Source organism: Lonchura striata, chromosome 2 (assembly GCF_046129695.1).
Source record: "Lonchura striata isolate bLonStr1 chromosome 2, bLonStr1.mat, whole genome shotgun sequence".
In the NCBI taxonomy this organism is placed as follows: Eukaryota; Metazoa; Chordata; class Aves; order Passeriformes; family Estrildidae; genus Lonchura; species Lonchura striata.
Genome location: NC_134604.1, coordinates 84,043,279 through 84,066,242, shown reverse-complemented (window position 1 = coordinate 84,066,242; position 22,964 = coordinate 84,043,279). Strand labels below are relative to the sequence as shown.

The 22,964-nt window shown below is 38.5% G+C and overlaps 1 protein-coding gene across 3 annotated transcripts in view; it reads left to right on the top strand.

Annotated features, from left to right (window-relative positions):
* The window catches only part of LOC110479395 (cohesin subunit SA-2), a 58,369-nt gene that overhangs the window by 3,729 nt on the left and 31,676 nt on the right, over positions 1-22,964 (top strand). For 2 of the 3 annotated variants that reach the window (XM_021546678.2, XM_021546681.2), the window contains exons 3-13: positions 827-911; positions 1,523-1,669; positions 3,101-3,197; positions 4,210-4,286; positions 8,284-8,355; positions 10,076-10,280; positions 11,344-11,495; positions 12,797-12,870; positions 13,302-13,425; positions 17,405-17,503; positions 19,543-19,622. In XM_021546678.2, the coding sequence (XP_021402353.2) occupies positions 827-911; positions 1,523-1,669; positions 3,101-3,197; positions 4,210-4,286; positions 8,284-8,355; positions 10,076-10,280; positions 11,344-11,495; positions 12,797-12,870; positions 13,302-13,425; positions 17,405-17,503; positions 19,543-19,622 (1,212 nt within the window). Of the gene's footprint in view, positions 1-79; positions 287-826; positions 912-1,522; positions 1,670-3,100; positions 3,198-4,209; positions 4,287-8,283; positions 8,356-10,075; positions 10,281-11,343; positions 11,496-12,796; positions 12,871-13,301; positions 13,426-17,404; positions 17,504-19,542; positions 19,623-22,964 lie in introns of all 3 variants that reach the window. The other variant, XM_021546679.2, reaches the window with a different exon arrangement.

Below are 22,964 nucleotides of genomic sequence, written 5' to 3'. Positions count from 1 at the left end.
TCTCTTGTTGCAGTAGTATCATGAAAATAGAAGTAATTGTACACTGTCATATTTACTTTCTTTCTGTGCCTTCCTGTAGTACAAGTCATCTGGCTTCATGTCCTGGCCACTGTAGTTTAAAGGAGGCCATTGCAGCCAGCTTCCAGTACTGGACCTGCTGCACAAGTGGGATCCAGCTCGTCTACTCAAACATGGCCTTTGGCAAAGCACATTGCTAGCATTGGGAATGATGAAAGATGGCACGGTTTCATTGCAGATAAATGTATGGCTCCAGATCTCCCAGAAGGTGCATCTTTCTTTATAAAATTGTTCCTCCATGATGTTAGCAATGACCTGAGAATGAAGTTTTAATGTGTCTTTTTTCTTCAGCATGTTTTATAAACAAAGTAAACCAATTTCTTCCTCCCATTTTAAAATGTAGATCTGTGAAATGTTACTGCCTTGTTTAGCTGAGGGCACCCACAGAGTGAATGCCTACTTGTGTTACTGGTTCACTGTGCAAAGCTCTTAAGTCAACAAAGGCTGCATTAAGTCAACGTCAGCTTTCTTTTTCATTTACTTACTTTATACTTCCTTGATACGTTTGATAGCTTTGCTGTTTTTTAAATTATCTGCATATCTTACAGGAAAGCCAGTAGATTAAAAAAGGCCCCAAATTTCTGTTGTACTTTTAAAGTTAGCTGTTTGGCTTTTAGTGACAAAATGTCACCACTTCCAAACAACAAATTAAAAATACTAAAATACATGATATTTTTCTAGTTTGGCATGAAGTGTGTAGATCTGAGTGTTCACTGCTAACCCCTTCAACATGTTTGTTGCACCTTAGAGAGAATGCTGTCCATGATGAGCCAGTGCTCGAGTCTGCTGCGCAGAATGGTACATATGTGAGAAATGGCAACCTGAAAACACCAGTAAGTCAACTGTAAAGCTTTTAAAAGTTTTAATTCTTTTAAATTGTGGAGTTTATTTTGTGTCTTATTCAGTTGTTGCAAAATTGAGTATTGCATGTAGCAATCATGCTGCATCTCAAAGTTGGACACTGAATACAGCTTGACCCTCAAATTCCATTGGCAGCCTCAGTCCTGGCTTTTGAATGGTCATTTCAGCATTACTCTTTCTTGCTGTGCTTTGTGTGCAGCTGATGTTAATTTTCAGGTAGTGAGCTTAACCTGTGAGTGAAAAGATGTAGAAAAGCTTCTGTGCTTGCTTCCTATTCTTCAGAAATGACAGCTGCCACTGGAAACTGCCTTCTGGGTAGTGTGCAACCATACAAAAACTTCTTTCCTGTTACATTTTCCTAAGCTTATGACTCATTGTTAGGATTTACCAGTTTGAATTTTACTCTTTTCTTTCATCTCCTTTTAGTATGGTTGTATTTGGTAAGGCGTTGTTGGGATCCTTGGGGCATAAGACTGAGCAGCCTGGGGAAGTGATTGCAATAACAGCAAAATAAACTTGTATCTGTGAATGTCTGTTGTATGCTGTGTTTTCTCACATGCTTTGTTTACTTGACTCGTTTCAGAGAGAGAAGCGGAAGGTCAGAAAGCAGTGTGAAAACATAAGGGGGAATTCTACTCCTAGCAGAAGAGCGAGCCAGCTACAGAATGGAGAAGTGGTTGAGGCAGTTACCTTGTTTGAAGTGGTTAGCATGGGGAAGCAGGCCATGCAGGTATTCCCAGCACTGAGTTCTGAAAGCACTTGGTGGAGGGAAAGTGAATAAACAGTGGTTATTTCCATTAATTGTACTGTGGAACATTTAAATTTTGGGTTAGCTGGGGAAGAAACATGTTTGATTGGAAGACTGCTGTGAGTGTGGCTCTTGGAAAGTTTCAAGAAATTAGTGAAGATGTAGCTGTCAGATATTTAAAAAGAGGAAGGAAATTGTACCTAAAACAGTCTACAATGCCTTAATATAAAAAAAGATAATTATTTTTAAAAATGTGGAAAAGATTAATCAATAGCAATTTTTAGTTGTTCAGAATTCTGAAAAATCAGGTTTTTTTTTTTGTTTTTTTTGCCCTCCCCATGCTTGCCATGTACCATTAATCTTTTACCTTCATTCCAATGCAGTTTGCCAGCAGCTTGTATAATAGCCAGGTTCCCTTTTCATCTATATAGTTAGCAATTTTCTTCAGTGTGAGGAAGCCCACCTCCCCTTATTCTGTGAGCACATGTGTATATTATCTTTGTATATATGTATGAAAATCTGGAGCCCCAAATAGTTTTATGTAGAGTTATAGATATGTCTTTGGTGTGTAGTGTTTCTAAGCAGGGTGTGTGTGCACACATGCATGAAAAGTGTGTATTTTGGATGTGAAACCTTTGTGATACAGCTGGGGTAACTTCAGTAGAGCTCCCTGAAGAGCTTGGCTTCTGCTGTGCCAATGATCATGGGAAGGTCTTGGAAAGGCAGCTTTTGTTTCTTGACAAAAAGAAACAAAAGCTTGAGTTTTGCTGCAGCTATAATTTATTACTCCACTGCTGTGTGGAACTACTAGAGGGTTGAAGCCTGGATGGCCTGTCCCAGGAGACCCATGTCACTTAGAGGCTGTAGGCTGTACTGCTCTAGAAATGAAATGAAATTTGGAGTTGTTTTTTGGCTTATGTTAGTATATGAACTGTTTCAAACCTATTGCACAAATCAGGTGCTAGAGAAAAAGAGAATTTCTAGGGTAAATTGCTAGTAGAATTTGATGCTAATTATTAAATGGTGCAGAGGATAAATGTATGTGTTTTTTTTTCTGTTGTTGTTTGTGTTTATTTATTTGTTTTTAAATTAAATTATTACCTCAGTGCAATCAAGAACTCAGGAGGACAACTTTCTAATTTTTTTTATATTGCGTTTATTAAAACTGTGGTAATTTTCCATGTTAGCAGGAAAAAAAGCATCTGTGAAAGGCAGCATTGTCTAAAGCAGTTTAAGACTTGAAAGAGTCTTTTAGAACTACTAGAAATGGAAGAGAATTGCTTGGAGTTTATTCTTGGTTTTGTAATTTAATGGAGATGGAGCAGTGTTAGTTTTTGTCTTTATTGTGGGTATCTTCAGTGGAGTGCAGATGTGTTCGTCTCCTGACTAATGAGATTCTTTAATCTATTCTAGTCTGTGGTAGTTGACTGGGTTGAAGCTTATAAACAAGACAGGAATGTGGCACTTCTGGATCTCATCAACTTCTTCATTCAGTGCTCAGGCTGTCAAGGTAATTTACCTTCTTTGCAGCCCCTTCCACTGTCTGTGTGTGAAAGGAGTCTGAAGTGTGCTTTTTGAAATTGAGTTTTTCTCTCCAGTAAATCATGAACTTATGATCTGTACAGTTCGTTAAGATGAACTCCAGATGGGCAGACGAAATAGAAAGGAATGCTGCTGGTTAAATTCTTTGTGCTAGCAGCATTCCAGCTCTGAGAGTTGTATTTGAACAAGGTTTGCCAAGGTCAGGTTTCTGAAGTGGCATGTCACATTGCTTTGGAGAATCCTCACATAGGGACAGTGCTTTTTATGAGTGTTCTAATTAAAATGCAGTGTTTCAGTTGCTATTTGTTTTATATTTCCTGGTATCTTTTGTTTTGCTAGCATCCTTGCTTGAAAATAAGCAGCTAGCAAATTCAGCTCCCTGCTTTGATGGCTAGAAAAGCAATGTCTTGCCTCATTGCAGCTGCTTTTGCTAGAGGTGTGAAGCTATCTGTTTCATAACAAACATTGAAGCACTGCCTTCTGGGGAGAGTCTGCTAGTGAAATGCTTCAGGATGGCAAGTAAGAGTTTTAAGAAGACTGCCCTGTTAGTTTGAAACTTCTGAATGTATTTAAGCAGCTAGAAATGTACTTTTTATGTGTCTTTTTTTTTCCCCCTAGGTCTTTGACTAATATAACTTCTCTTAGGAGAAATACTTTGGGGTTTTTGACTAGTTTTGACCTATGGGCAAAATTTTAGTCAATCCTTGAAGTAAATGAATGAACAGAGAAAATAGCCTTTCCAGACAGCACAGAGCAGACTTACCTAATGGGAATTTCAGTTTTGGTTCATCAGTACTTTTTCCTATCAATTAATTTACATGTCTCTTTATATATATATTTCCTGTACCAGTGTACAGACATAAAACAGAATTCCCCTGTCTTTGGCATGTCTAAATTTAATGAAGTCCTTAATGTGGTTTGGACTTGATTAATGTTGTAGAGTTGTCAGTAATTCTTCTTAAAACACTACTTTTTTTTAGGCATGGTAACAGCAGAGATGTTTCAAAGTTTGTACAAGAAGGATGTAATGCAAAAAATGACAGAGACCTTTGATAAGGTAGGTACAACCTTGATTTTGCATGTCTTTTTTATAAACAATAGGATCTACCTTAATAGCCAACCAACAGGATGGAATTCCTGTTACTTATCAGGAGCTCTGTACCACTTAATTTATTTAGTAAAATAAACTTGGTTTTTTTGCAAGAGCAATTTGTTGTTGTAATGACCCATTTTAGCAGCAGCAAGATATGTTTTTTTTTAAGCTATTTTTACTTTGAGAGTTTTATTAGGGCTGTCTGGCTGCAGCCTTCCTGAATCTTTCTCTTAGGAGTTCTTTTGATAATGACTTTATACAGGTAGATATAACTCAGCACTGCAACAGGTAAGTGATTCCTTTTGGAACCGTAGATAGAAAGGATCTATCAAATGGTTGATAGATCCTTTAAAAATACTAATATGGATTACTGATTAATTAATTCAAAGATATTTTCAGCTGATATTTTATTTGAATATATTATTTCTGCTTTACTGACACTTATGATTTTTGATAACACTATTATGTCATATGGAGGAAGGAAAATGCATTTCAGATTGTCAGATAATTGTGAAAACAGTAGTGAGCATTTTATTTTTGTGAATTGTTAAGAATAGCACATAGCTGTACAATGCTGTTTCACTGCTTGACTGCTCCTTGACTAATTATCACAACATTAAATTTTCTGCAGTGCTCTCACAGTTGCTTTCATGCTTTTTTCCCTATATTTGTCACTTCTGAATTGATTTATCAAACAGCAGCCATCAGCCTTATTTTAATTGAGCATCTCTCAAAGACCAGCTGCTGTCAAAATTCCCACAAAGGGTGAATTTGTCAACATGGTTTTCTTCATTTTAGAAGTGTAGTAGCACTTGGGCTAATTTTTTGACAGAAATGAACCTATATGTGTCTGGCCATATGAATTAGTAGTCTGGCAGTTCTTTGCGAACTAAATTAGCCCTGAATACACTCATGATAGTGCAGGCATTCTGGCAGATACAAAGATGTGATTATTTCTACCATCAGCCTAGAAATATTACAGCTCTGTAACCATTTCACCTGTCCTGGGCAAAAAGGCAGGTTCTGCAGTTGCCTTAGAAGCTGTATTCTCCATGCTCTATGAAGAAAGTAAGTTCTCTCTTATCTTTTTCATAAATAAGATGGAATTATAAGTTACTGGCTTTAGTTAGGTGAGAAGGAGTGCCATATGGGACTACTGTGATTTCAAAAGCATTTTTTGAAAACTAGTGACAGTAATAGTGAAAGTAGTAATGAGAGTGGAAAATATCGCCCAATATTTGCTGAATATCATCTTGCCTTTGAATTTTTACTGTTTGTTTCTAGCGTTCAAGGAATTAATTCATGATAATTTCAGTGATTCAACCATGGCATTGCTTTTCAGTTATTGCAGCATTATATCCTTGTAGCAATGCTTCCTCCTAGAATTCTTACTAATATTAGTGGGAAATGTTAATGGAGTTCAGTATGGCAAGAAAAGAGTTCCTAACATCCTCATGGACATGGTGGTGAAGTATGAGTTAGTGGACAGTGAGGTGGACTGAAAACTGGTGGAACAACCAGGCCTGTGGGTGGCAAAAAGTCCAGTTGGATGCTAGTCACTAGTATTGTGCCACAGTTTGATACTGGGGCCAAAGCTGTTTTACATATTTAATAATGACCTGGACACTGAGGCAGAGTTTACTCTTAGCAAATCTTCAGATGTTGCAAAATGAGGAGGATTAGCTGTCAAATTAGGTGGTTGTTCTGCTTTTCAGAGGGACCTCAACAGACTGGAGAGTTTGGCAGAGGGGAACCTCATAAAGTTCTACAATAGGAAGCCCTAGGAACCTGGGAATGAATAACCCTGTGCACCACTACACACTGGGGGCTGATTGACTGGAAAGCAGCTCTTCAGAGTAGGATCTTGGTGTGGGTGACAAAAATGAACATGAGCCAGCAATGCACCCTTGCTGCAAAATTGACCAACAGCCTCCTGGCCTGCATTAGGTAGAGCATTGCCAGCAGATCATAGGGGGTGATATTTCCTCTCTGCTCATACTACTGAGACTCATCTGGAGTGCTGAGTCATGTTCTGGACCTTACAGAACAAGAGAGATGGAGTGAGGTCAGTGAAGGGCCACAAAGATGATTTATGATCTTTGATACGAGGAGAGGCTGAGGGAATTGAACTTGTTTAGTCAGGAAGGAAGCTGGCTCAAAGGAATCTCACTTGTGTTAAAATACTTGATGTGACAGAAGGAAGCACAGCTCCACTCAATGGTATGCAGTGAGATGGTGAGAGCAAAGGCAAACCAAGATGGGCAGTGGGTGCAAACTAAAATAGACAAAATCTTACCTGAACACAAGAAAACTTCTATTGGGAGAATGGTCAAACAGTGGAGCAGTTTGCCAAGAGAGGTTGTGGAGTCTCTGAAGATGGTATTTGACTGCTCATGGCATCACCTGACAGTGAAGGAAAAGACGTATACTTTGAGGGATCCTTGACAGAATGATGATGGCATCAATTGTAGTTAAAATTAAAGCTTTATTTCTTAACAGTATGTTATTATTAGTATAGAGCAGAATTTATGATTAAATTGGCACAGGATTTCTATAAGCAGAATCACTATAATAACATAATATAGAATTTGTGATATAGCTCAGGTCTCACTCTACAGCAGGAGTTCTGGTCAGAGTTCACCACTTAGACCTTGCAGTACCTTGATTTTGTTGGCAGTGCTCTGGGTGCTATGATGTTTCCCTGTTCTCTGACTGGGTCATTGCCACCCCCGGCCTGGCTGAATGCCTGGGACCTACAGGGTTGGTAAGGAAGGGAGTAATTAGTCTGGCACCCAGGAACCATGAGGCTATGAGGGAGGGAAGTTAATCTGTTTGATTTGTCTGCTTGGTTCACAGGACCTTCAGGGCCTGGTAACGAGGGAGAGGAATGAATGTGTGACCTGCTTGGTCACAGAGAAGGGCTGCTTGCCTCTTAAAATTAGTTATGCATATATGCATATATGCATTAGTTATGGTAGCCACATTTCCAGGAGTTGAGAGCAGAGGTGCAGGTTGCACACTGCACTGGGAAGCCTACGCTGGCTGACCTGGCTTGAGCAGGTGGGGTTGGATTAGATGATCGCAAAGAATCCCTCTCAATTTCAGTCTTTCTGTAATTCTGTGATGCTGGAAACAGAGAATAGCTTTAATATGGTCATTGAGGCATTTATCTCATCTTTGTGAGCCATGGTATTCCTCAGTTATGAGACAGTCTTTACACTGTTTTTTGTTTTTCTTTTATTTTAAGATAATCTGTTTCTTCTGCTTTTGTTCCTGTTTGTGACATTTACTTCTCGCAGTTCTTTGCTCTTATGTAGTTTTTCTTTCCTTTCTCATTTGTTGCTCAGACATTTAGGAAGGGAAGAGCTAACTTTGATGCTTAGCTGTACAGCTAGATGGGGATTGAAATACTTGTGCTTCACTGAACCTGATAAAGAGCTCTATATTTAATGCCTTTTGTTTTGGAATAATTGCAGAGTTGAGAAAACATCTTTTAATCAAGTCATACTGGTGATGAAAACATTTCTCTCTAATTTGAAAAGCTCAGAATGGTTTATTTTTTAAGGGTTTAGATGTTTCACATCTAGATACCAAATGTTGAAAATGGTTTTATATACTTGGACTTGCTGAGGAGCCTAATTTTAGGATTAATAATGAGGGTTATACTTTGTATATGTTTGCTTATAAATTTGGAAACAAGTCGTCTCATATTAGTAACAAGAAAATGCAGAAAAGTGTCTTTCCTCTGTCGTTGGTTATTAAAAAAAACCCAAACAACAAAACCCAGATAAGGATTTAGCTTTTCTGTATTATTTTGGCTTGTGTGGGTCAGCTCTAATACACATTGGTTGCAGTTCTAATGGCCTTTGAAATATGTTGCATGTTTTGTAATGCTTTTAGCTCTGAATTATCTGTGCCATTTCATTAACAAGCTTTCAAAATTTTGTCTCCTGCATTACAGGAAACTGGGTTGCAGTATAAGAAATTCATGGCCTATCCTTGGATCCTAACAGTTACTTGGCCGGTGGACATGGTAGGGCTGTCGTAGTTATCCACAACTGTAGTATAGCTTTTTCTGTGGGAAATTTATCTAAACTCCTTGTTGGCACTTCATTTTGACTTTCCTCCCTTTCTGTAGACCCTGTATGAAAGAAGGAAACATTTCCTGGTTGAGTCACAGCAGGAGCTCACATCACTCTGTTGATTGATTTGAATAGTTCTCTGGAAGAACCTGTGTTAAGGGCTTAATCTGACTTGATTTCTGGAAGCAGAGTTATTTCTCTAGTTATGAAAGGAATCTAAGGGAATCTCAAGTTAAGTGCCTGAATTTAGGTGATGTGTGCTTCATGTTGTGTATATGATTACAGTGTGCATGTTATCATTAAAAAGTATCCCAGTGTGATAAACATGGGCAGTAGAAATGCTCTTAAAAAGTGAGAAATCTTTGTGTATTTTGTGCTCCTTTTCAGATTGAGGTGTAAGCTATGGTGATAAAGTGGGTATTTTCTGAAGCTGTAGATGGCCTTTCTACTGTCCATGTCATGATCAAAGAGCATTAAATGAGGCTTTCTGGAAGCTTCCCTTTCTGTTTTGGCACTTGCTGCTACTGTTAGGCTCTGAACGGACTCTTACAGCATGGTCAGGAGCATATTCCAAATTCCTGATGTGCTTTGGGTTGCAGCCAGCCCTGTGATTATCCTGTATTTGTATTTCTCATGGAAGAAGGAGCAGCCCCTCTGCATTGGAAACATAGTTACAAAGAAAAGGGCATGAAGTATACTTTATAAGCACAGGAGGTTATGCTGAGTGTGATGCCGTGTTAGAATGTGGCTGAGAAGGTGTTTGCCCCCTGGTGAAGGACCAGCTGAGTAGTGGCCAGCCTTCCGGAAGAGGTTTTCCACAGTGAGTGGAGTTTTGGAGTTCCTTGACTTCACTCACACATGGAAACTGTGAAGATGCAAATATATTCTAAGCCATTCCTGGGATCTATGAGGTATACATGAAATAAATGTTCACACTGAGGCTGCCATTTACAAAGTCTGTCTAGTGTGTTTTCCACTCCTTTGTGTGAGAAGTCATTTCACCTTCCCTCTGTCTGCTTTCCTCCTGGCAGTATCAGCCATACTGTGGACACTTATGTTTTTATTGTAACTTGCCTTTTGCATGATGTCAAAGGTATTGCCCACTTACTGTTTCTGTGGGGGTTTTTGGAGACCCAGGTGCAGGTCGTATAGGTGAATGACCAAGTATTTGGCATTAAGCTTTAGCCTGATAAACTGCTCAGGCTGGCAGTTCACACCACAGTTGTTTGTCTCCACTTTTCACTTACTTAATTTTCTGCCTGGATTTTATCATACTTTTGCAGGAAGAGGAAGGATAGGAAAGTGGGGAAGCACTGCTACCTGTGCGAAAGTAGAATAAGCCAAGAGTGCTCATAGTTTATGCCAGTGAAAGTTACTTACTCTGCTCTGCCTTCACACACTTTCTCCCTCCTGTCTGTTTACAGCTGCCTTGCATACATTGCTTTCAAATGTGAGCTGTTATTTTGTGTAGCTTGAATAAAGCTATTTTGTCTCTCTGCTCGCTTTTATCCCAGTTGTTTGTCAATACTTTGGGATACTAATCATGCAAAAAGTTACGGGGAATGAAGTGAAACTGTCAGCAAAACTCTCTCTGATGTTCAGTGGGAGAGATGGGAATGCACAAGCTGAACTAAGTAGTGTGTTTTCTCTCATCTTGTCTTTCTTGTGCAGGACAATGAAGACTACCCACTGATCAGAACAGGACCCTATTGGAAGAAGTTCAAGGCCAATTTCTGTGAATTCATTGCAGTGCTTGTCCAGCAGTGCCAGTGCAGCATCCTGTATGATAACTACTTGATGGACACCATCATCTCACTGCTTACAGGGTTAGCAGATTCCATGGTCAGAGCATTCAGGCACACAAGCACTTTGGCAGGTAAAATCACTTGCAGAGTTGCTATAGAGGTGTTGAGTTTTATTGACTTGTATACTAACAAAACTGCTCTAACCTGAAAAACTATTTACTGGAGCAATTCTCTTATGCACTGAGAGTATTTTCCTCCTAGTATATGTTGTATGAATGTTTGTAATATAAACTGTTCCCATGTGTATCAAAATTGGATTTGAATTTAAATGCTTTAGATATAATAGCTCTAACACAATTTTTTCTTTATAAAGCAATCTTTAATGCTTGACATGACCGACTTCAGAATTTTGCTGTTCTGAGTATTATATTTTTCAGTAACTGATTTTTCAGTTTTCTATTTTGTTGTTTTTCTCCCTCCACTAACTAATGTGATGAGGTTGCAGTAGATGCTTCACCTTAAGAAGCTTCCCTTGGAGAACTGCTATGCTTGTGATCTCTGTGCTAAAAAGAACATTGCTTGTTGCACATTCTTGTTTCATGCAGTGTGATGATACTAAAGCTGCTACCTTTTTCCCCTAAAGCCAGTAAATACCCTCTTTGCCATGCAAAGAGCACTTAAAGTGTAATTAATCTAAAGTATGTTTGCTTTGAGGGCTCAAAAAGCTGACTTGAAATCTGTTTAAACCATCCATCAATCCTTAGAGGAATATGAATTGTTGTCCATTCCAGTAGTATATTAAGATTCCCATCCATTTCTGAGCCAGCTTCACTGTTTTTAAAATTTTTTTTTTTGGTTGCCAACAATTGGCTGTTCCACAATTCTAGATTCTTTTGCAGAAAAGTCAGAATTACATAAACATACAAGAGAGTTGCCCAGTAAATGATTTCTTTGAACAGAACTCTGACCAAAAGTTTTAAATCACCAGAAATAGAAGTTAATTTTCCCTTTTTGATCATTGCCTTTAAAATAAGCACTGTATTTTAAAACAAATCACTATAATCTAGTAGTGTTCATATTTCCAATATGAACTAGATTTGGCTAAACATACTCTTTTTGTGGTAAAGTGGTGAATATATTTATGCTGCATATCTCTGAGCTAAGCTAACTGTGCTGGGTTTGTTTTTTTTTTAGCAATGAAACTTCTGACAGCAATTGTAAGCATCCATCTGAACCTTGATATCAGCAAACACAATGCTCAAAGACTGTATGAGGTGGAGAAGAAGAGGCTAGGTGGCAAGAGGACCAGTTACAGACTTGATCAGCTAGAGAGAAAAAGGAAAGAGGTTAGGGAAATGTCTTATATGGGAGATTTGTGAAAGTGTAAAAGGATTGCTGGCTGCTTGCTTTTGGGTCTGTGCAATTCTTTGAGGTTTATATGTTTATCTAATGCATGGTGCAGAGCAGGTGTGACTGGCTGGATTAAGTGGTACAAACATGACTCAGGTAAAAACTGCCCTATGTACTGTTAACCTCTGATGTCTGTCCTACTGGTTGCTTTTCTAAATTGGTGTCATTAGCTCTTGTGATGTCTGTCCTACTGGTTGCTTTTCTAAATTGGTGTCATTAGCCCTTGATTGTCACACAAATATGGATTTACACACAAATTTAATTGTCTCAGTAGCTCTGGTGTTGTGGAAGTGCAATTTTGTATATATTTGCACAAATTACAAGCCCAAATTTTAGTGATGAATCAAAAGGGACACAGGCTGAGTGTCATCTTGAAGTGCTTTATAAAAATTGATTGAACATCAGGGATGTCCTGTATCATTTTTACTTTTCAGTTTCTGTTGTTTCTTCCCTGCTCAAAGTCAGCTCCTTGTTAACTCCCAGAGGCAGAGTTATAACTGTAAATATTAACTCTGGCTTGAGGGAGAAGGTGACTTGATGAATGAACATCAGGTGTAGTTCCTTGTATCCTGACCTTAGAATTGCATATCTCTGTTCTGAGTTTTAGATGTCTGTGGGATTCTCTGTTACAGAGACAGTACCCTTTTTGTGGGGAGGAGTGTTTGGGTGAGACAGGATATTTTAGTATCATTGTAAGTCTGATCTTATGGGAAAGACAGAGGAAATGAGTGTGTTGGACGGAAAACCCAAACTTGTCACCCTTCCTGATGCTGTTGATGAGAGAATATTTTTATTAGGTGACTTGGATTTTCAGAAATTCCTACCTACATTTTCAGGATTCAGTTTTTTAATGCACTCATTGTGTATTTTGAAAATTCCTTTGCCTTTTTTCCATCTCTGTTTAAGTACATGAAAAGAGAATTTGGATATGTATGTGAAGATCGCATAATACTTGTGCTGTATCTTTGTGTAATTTCTGATAGATTAAGACTCACTGTATCAAACTAGTAGCTTGTTTCCCAAGGCTAGCAGTTGGTATCCAATAAATCTTTCCTCAGGATGTAGCCACAGAAAGGCCAGTTGCTAGTGCAGATACAGGCCCCTCATTTTATGTTGGTACCATGTGTAAACACCAGCAGTTTGCATCACAGTAGCATTCCAAGGGCCCTAATGAAAATTCTTCATGTGTAGTGAATTGTGGGACCAATATTAACATTCAGTTCTTTTTGTATTTCAGTATGAGCATAAACTTCTAGAGATACAGAACATGATGAATGCTATTTTCAAAGGGACATTTCTAAACCGTTACCGGTAAGAGTGAAAACAAAGCTGTGACGTGTACTGCATTCCCCAGAACTCTCGCTCGGATTGTACAGATACGAGAATCAAGTTAAACATCCTGGAGGCACTGATGGTGTCAAGGAAAGTGTAGCAGTTAAATTATTTTTAAGAATCTGGGCTTCCAAAAGGACCTCTCTGGTGTGTCCTTTCAATTCTTCCTGCTGGCTGTAGAGCAGTGCATTCATGAGTGAGAAGATATCCAGAATTGCAAAATAGTTTGTGGCTAAAAGTAGCCTTAGTATTGACTGAAGAGTAACTTATAATATTAATACAGAAATACTTGGAATAATTTGAATTATATGTGCTTTTGAAATTCCAGAACATAAAAATATTGCAAATAATAAAATCTGTTTTAAAATTAATTTTTAATGTATTAATATCATGATTTTATAATTTCACAGTGATGTTATCCCTGAGATCAGAGCAACTTGCATTGAAGAAATTGGCAGCTGGATTAAAATGTCCCCAGATGCTTTTTTGAATGATAGCTACTTAAAATATGTTGGGTGGATGCTGTATGATAAGGTAAATTTTAATTTTTTTTTTTACTTAGTACATTAGGTTTTTTTGTTTTAAATTTTTTTGAAAGAATCCTGGCATTTAAATTCTTGAGAGTAGATCTTTAAGACTGTGGTAGTACAATAAGAATTTACTTTCTTCCGCATTTCGAAGTCTATTTTAAAAGCAATTTTAACACTAAATAACCGAGAACACTTTTTCCAGTCTGTGTGAATCCCTGTATGTCCAGTTATATTTATGTTACTGAATTGGGAGTTATTTCTGAACCATAAAATGGCTTATATCCTTTCAGAGGGTTAAATGTTGACTGAAGTTCTGCTTTTAGGCTTGATTGACATTTAAAATTTTGTTTAGATTTATAAAAAATGAATAAATAAATATTGCCTACTACAATTCTATTGTAGTAGAATAGTCTTCAATGTTGCATTTCTCATGGGCAGTTAGATAGATACACAAAATATTTACAGGAAGTCCAGCCATTTCCCAAAGGGTTTTTTCTCATTTACTTATAGTTTTTTTTTTTTTTTTTTCATTTATTGGTAGAGGCACTTTTAAAAATCCTCCAAATACCACCAAAACAGACAAGCAAAAAAAACCAAAATAAGTCAGTAAGTCCAAAACATCAAGCAGTAGAACAATAGGCAGTGGGTAAAATCTGATACTCGGGAAGTTGCACTGGAACATGAGGAAGAATTTCTTTATTGTGTGGGTGACTGTTCCCTAGAGGAGATTGCCCAGAGAGGTTGTGGAGTCTCCCTCACTGGAGATGTTCAGAACTGTCTGGACACCATCCTGTGCTGGGATGACCCTGCTTGAGCAGGGAGGTTGGACCAGATGGACCAATCAGATGGACCAGATGCACCACTGTGGTCCCTTCCAACCTGACCTGTTCTGTGCTTCTGTGAAAATACACTTTTTCTCTTGCTTCGAAAAGGCATGAGAGACTTCAGGGGGATAGGAATGTTTATCAGGAACGGCTAATTAGCGAAATCGACACGCTGTAGTTGTGCAGGCCGCCTTTGAAGGTGTCTGTCGGTGCTGGGCCGTGGCGGGGTTGGTGTCGGTGCTGGGCGGACCGGGCTGTACTCTGCCAGGGCGCCAGCAGGGGGCGCGCGAGGCTCCCGCTGCCGTCCCTCGGAAGGTGCCATTTGGGATTTTAGGACAAATCTATCAAGAGCCGTCGTTTGTTCATACATAGGTTTTGTCTGATCACAGTGTCTTTTTAGTACGTGCTCAGTTTGGAGAATTCTCAAAAGAAAAAAAATCTTTTTTCTGGAAGATGATGTGTCTTCATTTGCAGTACTCTGCAGTGAAAGTTAACAGCTGGTGTCTCTAATTAATGCACACAGCTCACCCAGCGCCATTTACTGGAAACTGGAAATAGTTGGCTTTTTTTCTAAGGCTGTTTTTATCTGAAAGCAATGCAAATGCAAGAAGAGTGAGATAAAGTGAGGTGTCGTCCATATCCTGCATTTGGTTGAGACCTGGTAGTGTGCCACTACTGGTGGCTGCAGTCCTGGCTGTGCTTTGTGATTTTCAGCCACTGTAAAATTGCCTGATTTTAAAATGAGAGCACCAACAGGGCAGCAGTATTTTTTATATATTGTCATTGATTTTTTTTTTTTTTTTTTTTTTTGAGGGGCTGGGGAGGGAGAGCAGTTTTTAAAATTGTTTTGTCTTGAAATACAGTTGGGTTGTCTTTGCTGTCCAGGAGTAACTCAGAAGTAGACCTTCCCAGTTCATAATCTGGGAAGTGTTGACTCAGCAGTCCTATCAAACCATCCAGGTCCCAGCCTGTATCTGTAAGGTTTTATTGAACAGCGCCATCTCTGTGATAGTAGTGGGGCTGAAATCTCATAACTGAATGTGTTCAAGCAGTGCTGGAGCCTGTGCAGAGCACTTTGAGGTCACTAGAGCTGTCCACCACTTTACTTATGTTTTCTATCATCAGGTCAGGATCAAAATGTGCTATGATGCAGCTGAGGGATAGTGTATGTGTTCAGAGTATCCTGAAAATGTGCTTACATAATTCCCCTTCAATCTGTCACAGCTTCAAAGGACCAAACAAGCAGGTTTTTTGTCGAGATTAGAATGGTAGTTCTGGTGAGGGGAGTAAGTGGCTGGATGTTTTGTTTTTGCTGATTCTGCTGTTGAAAGAACCTTAAGGTAGTGAGATATTCTTGATCATTCAACATTACTTCACATCCTTCCCCCCTATGGGGAATGTTGAATTTAGAAACGGGGAGGTGGTTGAGAAGGAGATGCAAGGAAAATGCAGATGAAAACTTAGGAAAAATAACAGAAGTAGTCATAGATTAGTTATATGTTTCTGTTTACTAGAGTTAATTTTCTCAGCACTTAAAGAAACATACATGTGTGAGGTTGTGACTGAGAGCTTTTGGATGGGAACAGGATGCCTCAGAAGGGGGATGGTACACTTTAATGTGTTACACTTTTGAAGGTGTATGCTTGACTCCACCTGGCTGAGAAATGACATCACCAGGCATGTGCCAAAAGCTATATGAACATTCGGCAAAACAGCGCACTGTTGTTGCTTTCCCCACACAAAAATTCAGTCCCTATTCACAAGAATGTTGTGACAAAGAACCAAGGGCATCTGAAAGAACCAAAGAACCCAAGCCAGTTTTGCAGTACGTTGGCTGAGCTGAGTTTGTGCCAGTGTGCAGTGATGGGTACCACCTTGGGACTGTCTGTGAGTGAGTTCTGTGCTGGTAGGAAGCAGCAGGTGTGGGCAGCAGTCTCTTCCTCAGAGACTTTAAAATTAAAGTACAGAATAAGTACTGCTGGTGTGACATGGGCAGATTAGAGAGCAGTGTACATTGTTACTTGTTGATCTTTAATTTTGTATTTCTAGCCAAAAGCTGTCTTAAACAAAACTGTTAGTCAAAGCCTGCCATTCGGTATCATCCTTGGCTTTCCATCTAAGCAGGTGAACAGGAACTTGTAGCAATGGATAGCCTGTGTGTAGGTGGTCTCCTTTCTTGGATTTCCATGTTTATTCTTATTGCTTTTATTAGCAAGAGGAATTAAGAAAGAAATATGAATAGACTGATTCAAAGCCTACAGTTCATCTTAGTGTCTCTGCTGATATGCTTAACATTATCAATTTCAGAACACATGATTTTTCTATGTTGGTTCATCAAAATCATTTTCCTAATTCCATTTAAAGCTTTGTACCTTGAATGATGTAACAATATACATGAGATAATTGAAAAGTTGGCTAAGGAAAAGTCTTCTTTTTGAAGCATCTATGAAGCAGTAGTACTAATAGTATGAAATAACACCTTGTATGGATAAGTATATTTTGCCTAAATTAAGTAATTAGGCTGAATTAAAAACAACCCTTTTCCTACAATTCTTAAAATACTATGTTCTAGTGTAAAACAGAAATAGGGAGAAGGCATGATGCTTAACTCTATAAAAATCCACAGTGATAAGCCAGTGCATGTCTAAGTTGTACCTCTTCCTCTGGGAATCTAAATAAATCTGTAATGTCTTGGACTCCTTGTCTATTTTTAACAATTGTCCCAGTCAGCTGTTGAAAAGAAACAAGCAAAGTCTGATGTATGGGAGAGTGCTGGTTGTATACTAAGTAGGTCATCCATACACCTGTCTTTGTATCTTTAACATGAAGAGCACAATCCTTGTATCTTATGCATTCTGTTGCTTTTATTAACTGTGGTCTGTGAGAGTTCCTTTGACTCTTAGGGAGCCTAACACAAACTTTGATGTTACCTTTGAGTTTGGCTCACTGCAGGCTTCCTCTGTGTGTGAGGGAGGGAGATGAGCGTGTGTACACACAAACAAACTGGTACTGATGTCACTAATAAAGAAGATGAGGCAGCATTTGGGTAGTCTGCTGTAGGCACTCACAAAGAGCTCTTATTTACATTATATAAATGCTTATAATGACTAAGAAAGATACATGTATTTTACTGTTAGCCAATTTCTCTTTGTCTTACAGCAAGCTGAAGTGCGGTTGAAGTGTCTGCTGGGACTGCAGGGAATTTATAGTAGAAAAGAACTTGTTTCCAGGATGGATCTCTTTACTAACAGATTCAAGGTAAATAAATTACAGTTTGCTGGTTTTTTAAGTCTAGGTTGGGTGTATACACAGGGACTGATGTTTTGATCAGAGCTGATCCTCCCCACACTGAGAGGATCTTAGACTCTTGCAGAAACAGCCTTGTTGACTGAATAGATGGAGTTCTGCAGGGAGGGATGTTTCTTTCTGTTCCTATGAACTCTTCCATTTCACTTCAGTTCACACAAAATGCTATTGACATGCACTGTGGTCAGTTATCTCCACCATTTGTCCAGATTAGCCCAGGTATTTTTACAGGATCTTTGCCAGATGACAAAGATTTTCCTATGCTAAAGGTCCTCTTTTTGCTGCCCCTGATAATGGGTTAGCCTTGTAGATAGTGGACTGTCTGTCCATGTATCACACTGATGTGGAAATGGCTCTCTTGATCTACCATGTCAGTATCAATCTTGAAGAAGAATCCTGTATCTCCTTTCTGAACAAATCAGGTAGTTTTGAGAGCTTGTTTCATGGCTTCACTGACCCTGTACTCTGCCTTTATCATATTCCAATATCCTGACTCATTTAGGGAGTAAACCCTTTACTTTTTTTAACCTTGGCATTGCTAAGGATTTTATCAGCTGTTCTTACCCTAGCAGGGTTGCACCTTCTCAGTATTTGAGTAAGAAAGCTCAAGATTATGTGATTGATATCTCAGTCCCTGTGAATGAGGACATTATTTAATGTCAGGGCAAATCAATGCCTGCATATGGTGGCAAACCCATGGCCTTTGTGCAAAAGGTGTAGGGCTTACCTGTGTGACAAAGCAATTCCTAGTAGTGAAAAATACCTATTACATATCCTCAAAGAACATGAAATTGATTGATATTGGTATCCTAGTAATAAGTTACTCAGAATTAAACTCAGCTAACTAAGATTGACCCCTGTTTTAAATGATTATGTGTTAGTCCCTTATCTTTCTGACTACTGTAAGCTCTGTAACCAAATGCAGGATTGGTTTTCAATAAAGAATGATGAAATAGCTCCAGGCTGTTTGTGCTGCCATCTCCCTGTGTGGAGGATGCAGTATAAATGGATTATTGCTAACTCCATCTCCCAGTTAATAAACCCCCACCCAAAATCAACTCCTTCCCCTCTAAACAAAAGAAATCCACACAGCTACACACAAAATACCAGTTTCAAAGTTTAAAGCAAGCTTTCTCAGTGGTGGGGAGTGTAATCATATAACCATCAATTAATTTCTTTCAAATGGGAGTTACATGTGCTCCCTCCTATTACCCTTGAGTGTTCAGACTCAGGATTTGTAGATTTAGACACCTTCCATCTGGACTGTGAGAAAAAGGAAGGTGCAAAGGAAAATGAATGTAGAGATTTAGAAACCATGTGTTAAATGGGGAAACTAAAATTGTTCCAAATCAAGCAAGTCTAAAGGTGTAATATGTCTTAAAGATATAGGCCACACTGAAGTGTGCAAGTTCCTGGTTTCATGGGATGGGAAAATTTTCAGTGTTTTGAGCTGTTTGCATGTGTACTAAGTTAAAATATTGTGAATTCTGGAGGTCAGCAGTATTGCTGATATGCCATGAGGTATCTTTATGACTTAAACTCTGTCTTTTCAGCAAGGCACTGACTTCTGTAATGTGTAGGTGCAGGCACTTTACTGTTAGGGGGAGAAACTGATTAGATAATACTTGTAATTTGAGGCTTACCTTCATTTAACATACTGAAGTGCTAGTAGTAACATCTTAGAAACAAGTTGTCAGTCACTTTTAATTTGTAGTGTGTAGTTAATTTCTTGTGAACGCATACATTGCATGTATAAAAATATCATATTACTGCATGATTAATTCAGTTAAAAAATTAACATGCTGTTAACTTTCAGGGGCTGGGGAACTACTTGGTAGTAATCAAGTTGCCTTATGTCTCTTAGGAAATAGCTGCTGAAATAAAAATAAATCTCTGCTGTACTAGTGTAGATGATCTAGCTGTAGCAAAAATACATGTTTATTGAGAACAAACCATGTTACATCTTTTTATTGTCATTTTACATCCATTAGGATCGAATTGTGTCCATGCCTCTGGACAAGGACCATGAAGTAGCAGTTCAAGCCATGAAACTCTTGATGCTTATGTCACAGTAAATAATTTCTTTTTTAATTTACTGTATTGTTTTAATGCCAACAAGATCCAGGTACAAACCTGATGAATCTTCCTGTAATCACTTACTTGTTGGGAAACAGTTTCTTCTGGCAGGATATGCATTACAGTTAAAGCTGCTCAAGACATGACATTTTCCTTGTGTGGGAAATGCCAGTGTTAAGAAAACCCTTGTGCTGAGATTCAGTCTGAAAACTACATTTTTATATCTTTACGTTTCCCTCTGAAAGGAAATTCCACCTTTTTTTAATTTTGGCTTTTCTCAAAAGGAGCATTTGACTTCCTGGGGGAAGTTCCCACTGAAGATGGGATTCCCACCCCATCTTCTGTCCCAGGATTGTCAGGCTTTGACCAGGAACTTGGAGAACTCTGCCCTCTTCCCTGTCTTTGCACCTGATGCAGGAAGCTTTGAGCCTGTTGCTAGAATTTGGACTTTCAGATTCTTGGCTCCAGGGCAGAGAGTCTGGTAGCCTTTGAGCCCATAGCAGACTGACTGACAAGAAATGAGCAAGTGTGTGATTTTCTGAGGTAGAAAACTAACAGAAGAGTTGTTTTCTTGGGAAATTTACCTGCCAGCCATAGATTGGTAGAATAATGGCAAGCTGGAAGTGTGGGGAAGAATTACACTTAATATTACAGAAGTATAAATCTTTTTCTGATACATCATTGAGCAGCATGTTTATTTTAGAAATGTCTTTATTCACAAAATATGTGTAGAGTAAATTTTCTGTCCCTCTTTTTCAAAGCAAAATGGGAATAAAAACTTCACTGCATTCCATTGATAATACAGTTGAGACGTTAAGACTTAGTGTTTCCTCTATCTGAGAGTGTAAGTTGAATTTTGGTGATGCAGATGCTTATTTCCATGTACAGCATGAGACATTATCCAATAGCCTTGTAGGATCTGCTTCTCTATTTAAGTCTGAAGTATTATTCATTGCTAGAGGATCATGTAGGCTGTGGTGGTCCAACTAATATGGTGCTGTAGATATTTACATTAAATTTCAAGTATGTTTGTATATTGAGGTGCTGCTTTATTGTCTTTTGTCTCACTTCACATTCTACTGGCTTGAATGGCATTTTTCCAGGCCTCCTTCAATAGGCACAGCAGAACAGCATATGATGCTGTGAGCACTGCATCCTCTTCTGAAGGTAGTGCTGTTGTTTGGGCCTCACTAGTAGTAGGGACAGCTGTATTGTTCCTGTGTTCACAATGTCCATTTCTACATCCCTTGGTTCCCCATGGTGCCTAGCTGTAGGAACAAAGCACAATGGTGTGTCCATGGATAACATGTCCCTGTGCTAGGAGGAGCAGCTCACCATTGTTGAAGTACAAAGATTCCATACACCAGTTATGGCTGCACTTGTTCTGTATCTGAATTAACAAGAGCTATATTGGCACTGCAGCTGTTTATCATCTCTGGCTTTATTATAAGGGATTATGTTCTCATTAATGCAAGCTGCAGCTATAAAAGTTTGATTAATGTTTCTTTTTCCCTGAAGCAATTTTTTCAGAATTTTGCTTAAATATGGTTTCCAGTGTGAATAAATGCCATCTAAATTTTTCTGAATTATATTTTCCCATCATAAGATGCAATTTTCATAAGTAAAATTAACACATTATGAAATTGTTTTTAATTAAGCTATGTAGAAACCTAACAAATACATTCTTTATTTTTGCTCATTGGTTGCATAGCCATCTTGCTTTCTCCCACTGTACCCCCACAATTGTTCTGAGCCCTGCTGATTTGGCATAATTATTGGAGTGGTGAAAGTATGCATTGGAGACTCAATAAGCAAATTCAACAACAGCTCTTCTCTTTGATAAGAGTAGTTCTGACCAGTCTATAACTCTGTGTGAAGAGAATGCAGACAATATAGCTGTCACATGTACAGGCTTCTTAATAAGAGCCTCCATCAAGATCCTTTTCTAGCAGGGGAAAAGCTGATGCCTTAGTACCTGCAATAGTGGCAGAAAGGACTTGCTGCTGGCACTGCAGAAACAAAGACTTGGAGGGCTAATGTGTCTCAAATAGGTTTGTCTCATAGCTCAAAAGCTGTGTCTGGATATTGAGCAGTGGTGCTGCTTGTTACATGCAGTAAAGCATGAAATTGAGCTGGGGACAGCAACTCCACTGCCTCAAAAGGGATGATAAAGTAATACATGACAGCTTGCATAAATGGTATGGCTACTAGTATGCATTGGTGTAATAAAATTTTTGCCACTTTTGCCATGCTGTCTTGTCTTCTCTTATAATGACTAATTTTTGTCATCTTCAAATTTGGCAACTGAATTCAAGTGGCCCAATTTGGGTTTTTAGTGAGATGTGTGAGACCTTTCAGATCAAGTTTCTGAAAGCTATTTTTAGAGCTACTGGAAAGAATCTCTATCTGAATTCTCTCTATTTGATCTGGAATCACTAATTTTTTAAAAAAATATAGTCTTCACTGGTGAGGTACAGACCTTCAGAACATGTCTCTAATCTTGGAGTAGATATTTTGTTATGTCATAAGTCATCCAGTAATAGCTTTTTTCATCCAATTACTCAGTTGGGTAATTTTTCTTGGGAAAAATACGTTATGTCAGTAACTTTCTTTGACTGACTTCCATAGTTGTCTTTTGGGTTAGCGTAGCAGCAAGACCTAATTGACCATTGCTAATTGGGCATTTTTCTGATGTTTTACTGTGGCAGCAGAGCTGTGCTTCATGTATGGTAGTAACAGGTTTGATCATCTCTCAACCATCACTGCATTCCAGTTCTGTATACACTGACTATGCTGTGTACTACTGCCCCATAAAGTTGCTCTGCCTTTACATTCTCTCTCTTGATAGCTAGAGAGGCAGTGAAAACACTCATCTTTTCAATTCACTTATATGTGTTACATTATTAAAAAAAATCCCAGTGTTGATTCAGAACTCTCTTGCTATGCATATACTTAGTTTTTCTCAAATTTATATTTGTATTTTCTTCTTGTGTATCTCTGTGAGGTGAGATTTTTTCCTTCTTGTTTGTTGCATGTTGTCTCAATTGAATGCAGTCTTTGGGCTAGTAGATTTCTGGGTTTTTTTCACAGCATGATGTAATCCTGAAATGGAAATGAGCGTATGAGGTTTAGCATAATAGAAATTATTAATGGTACTGAATTATGCATAATTGTTAGCATTAATGTTGCAAAAGATCTGACAGGGAATAGAACTAGGAAGGAACAAAAGAGGAAGAAAACGAGTGACAATGAGAGACTAAGGTAAAAAAAGCATTGCTTTTTAGGAAGCAAATTAGTTCAGTGTACCTACTGCTAGACAATTCTGCTAATTTTTGTG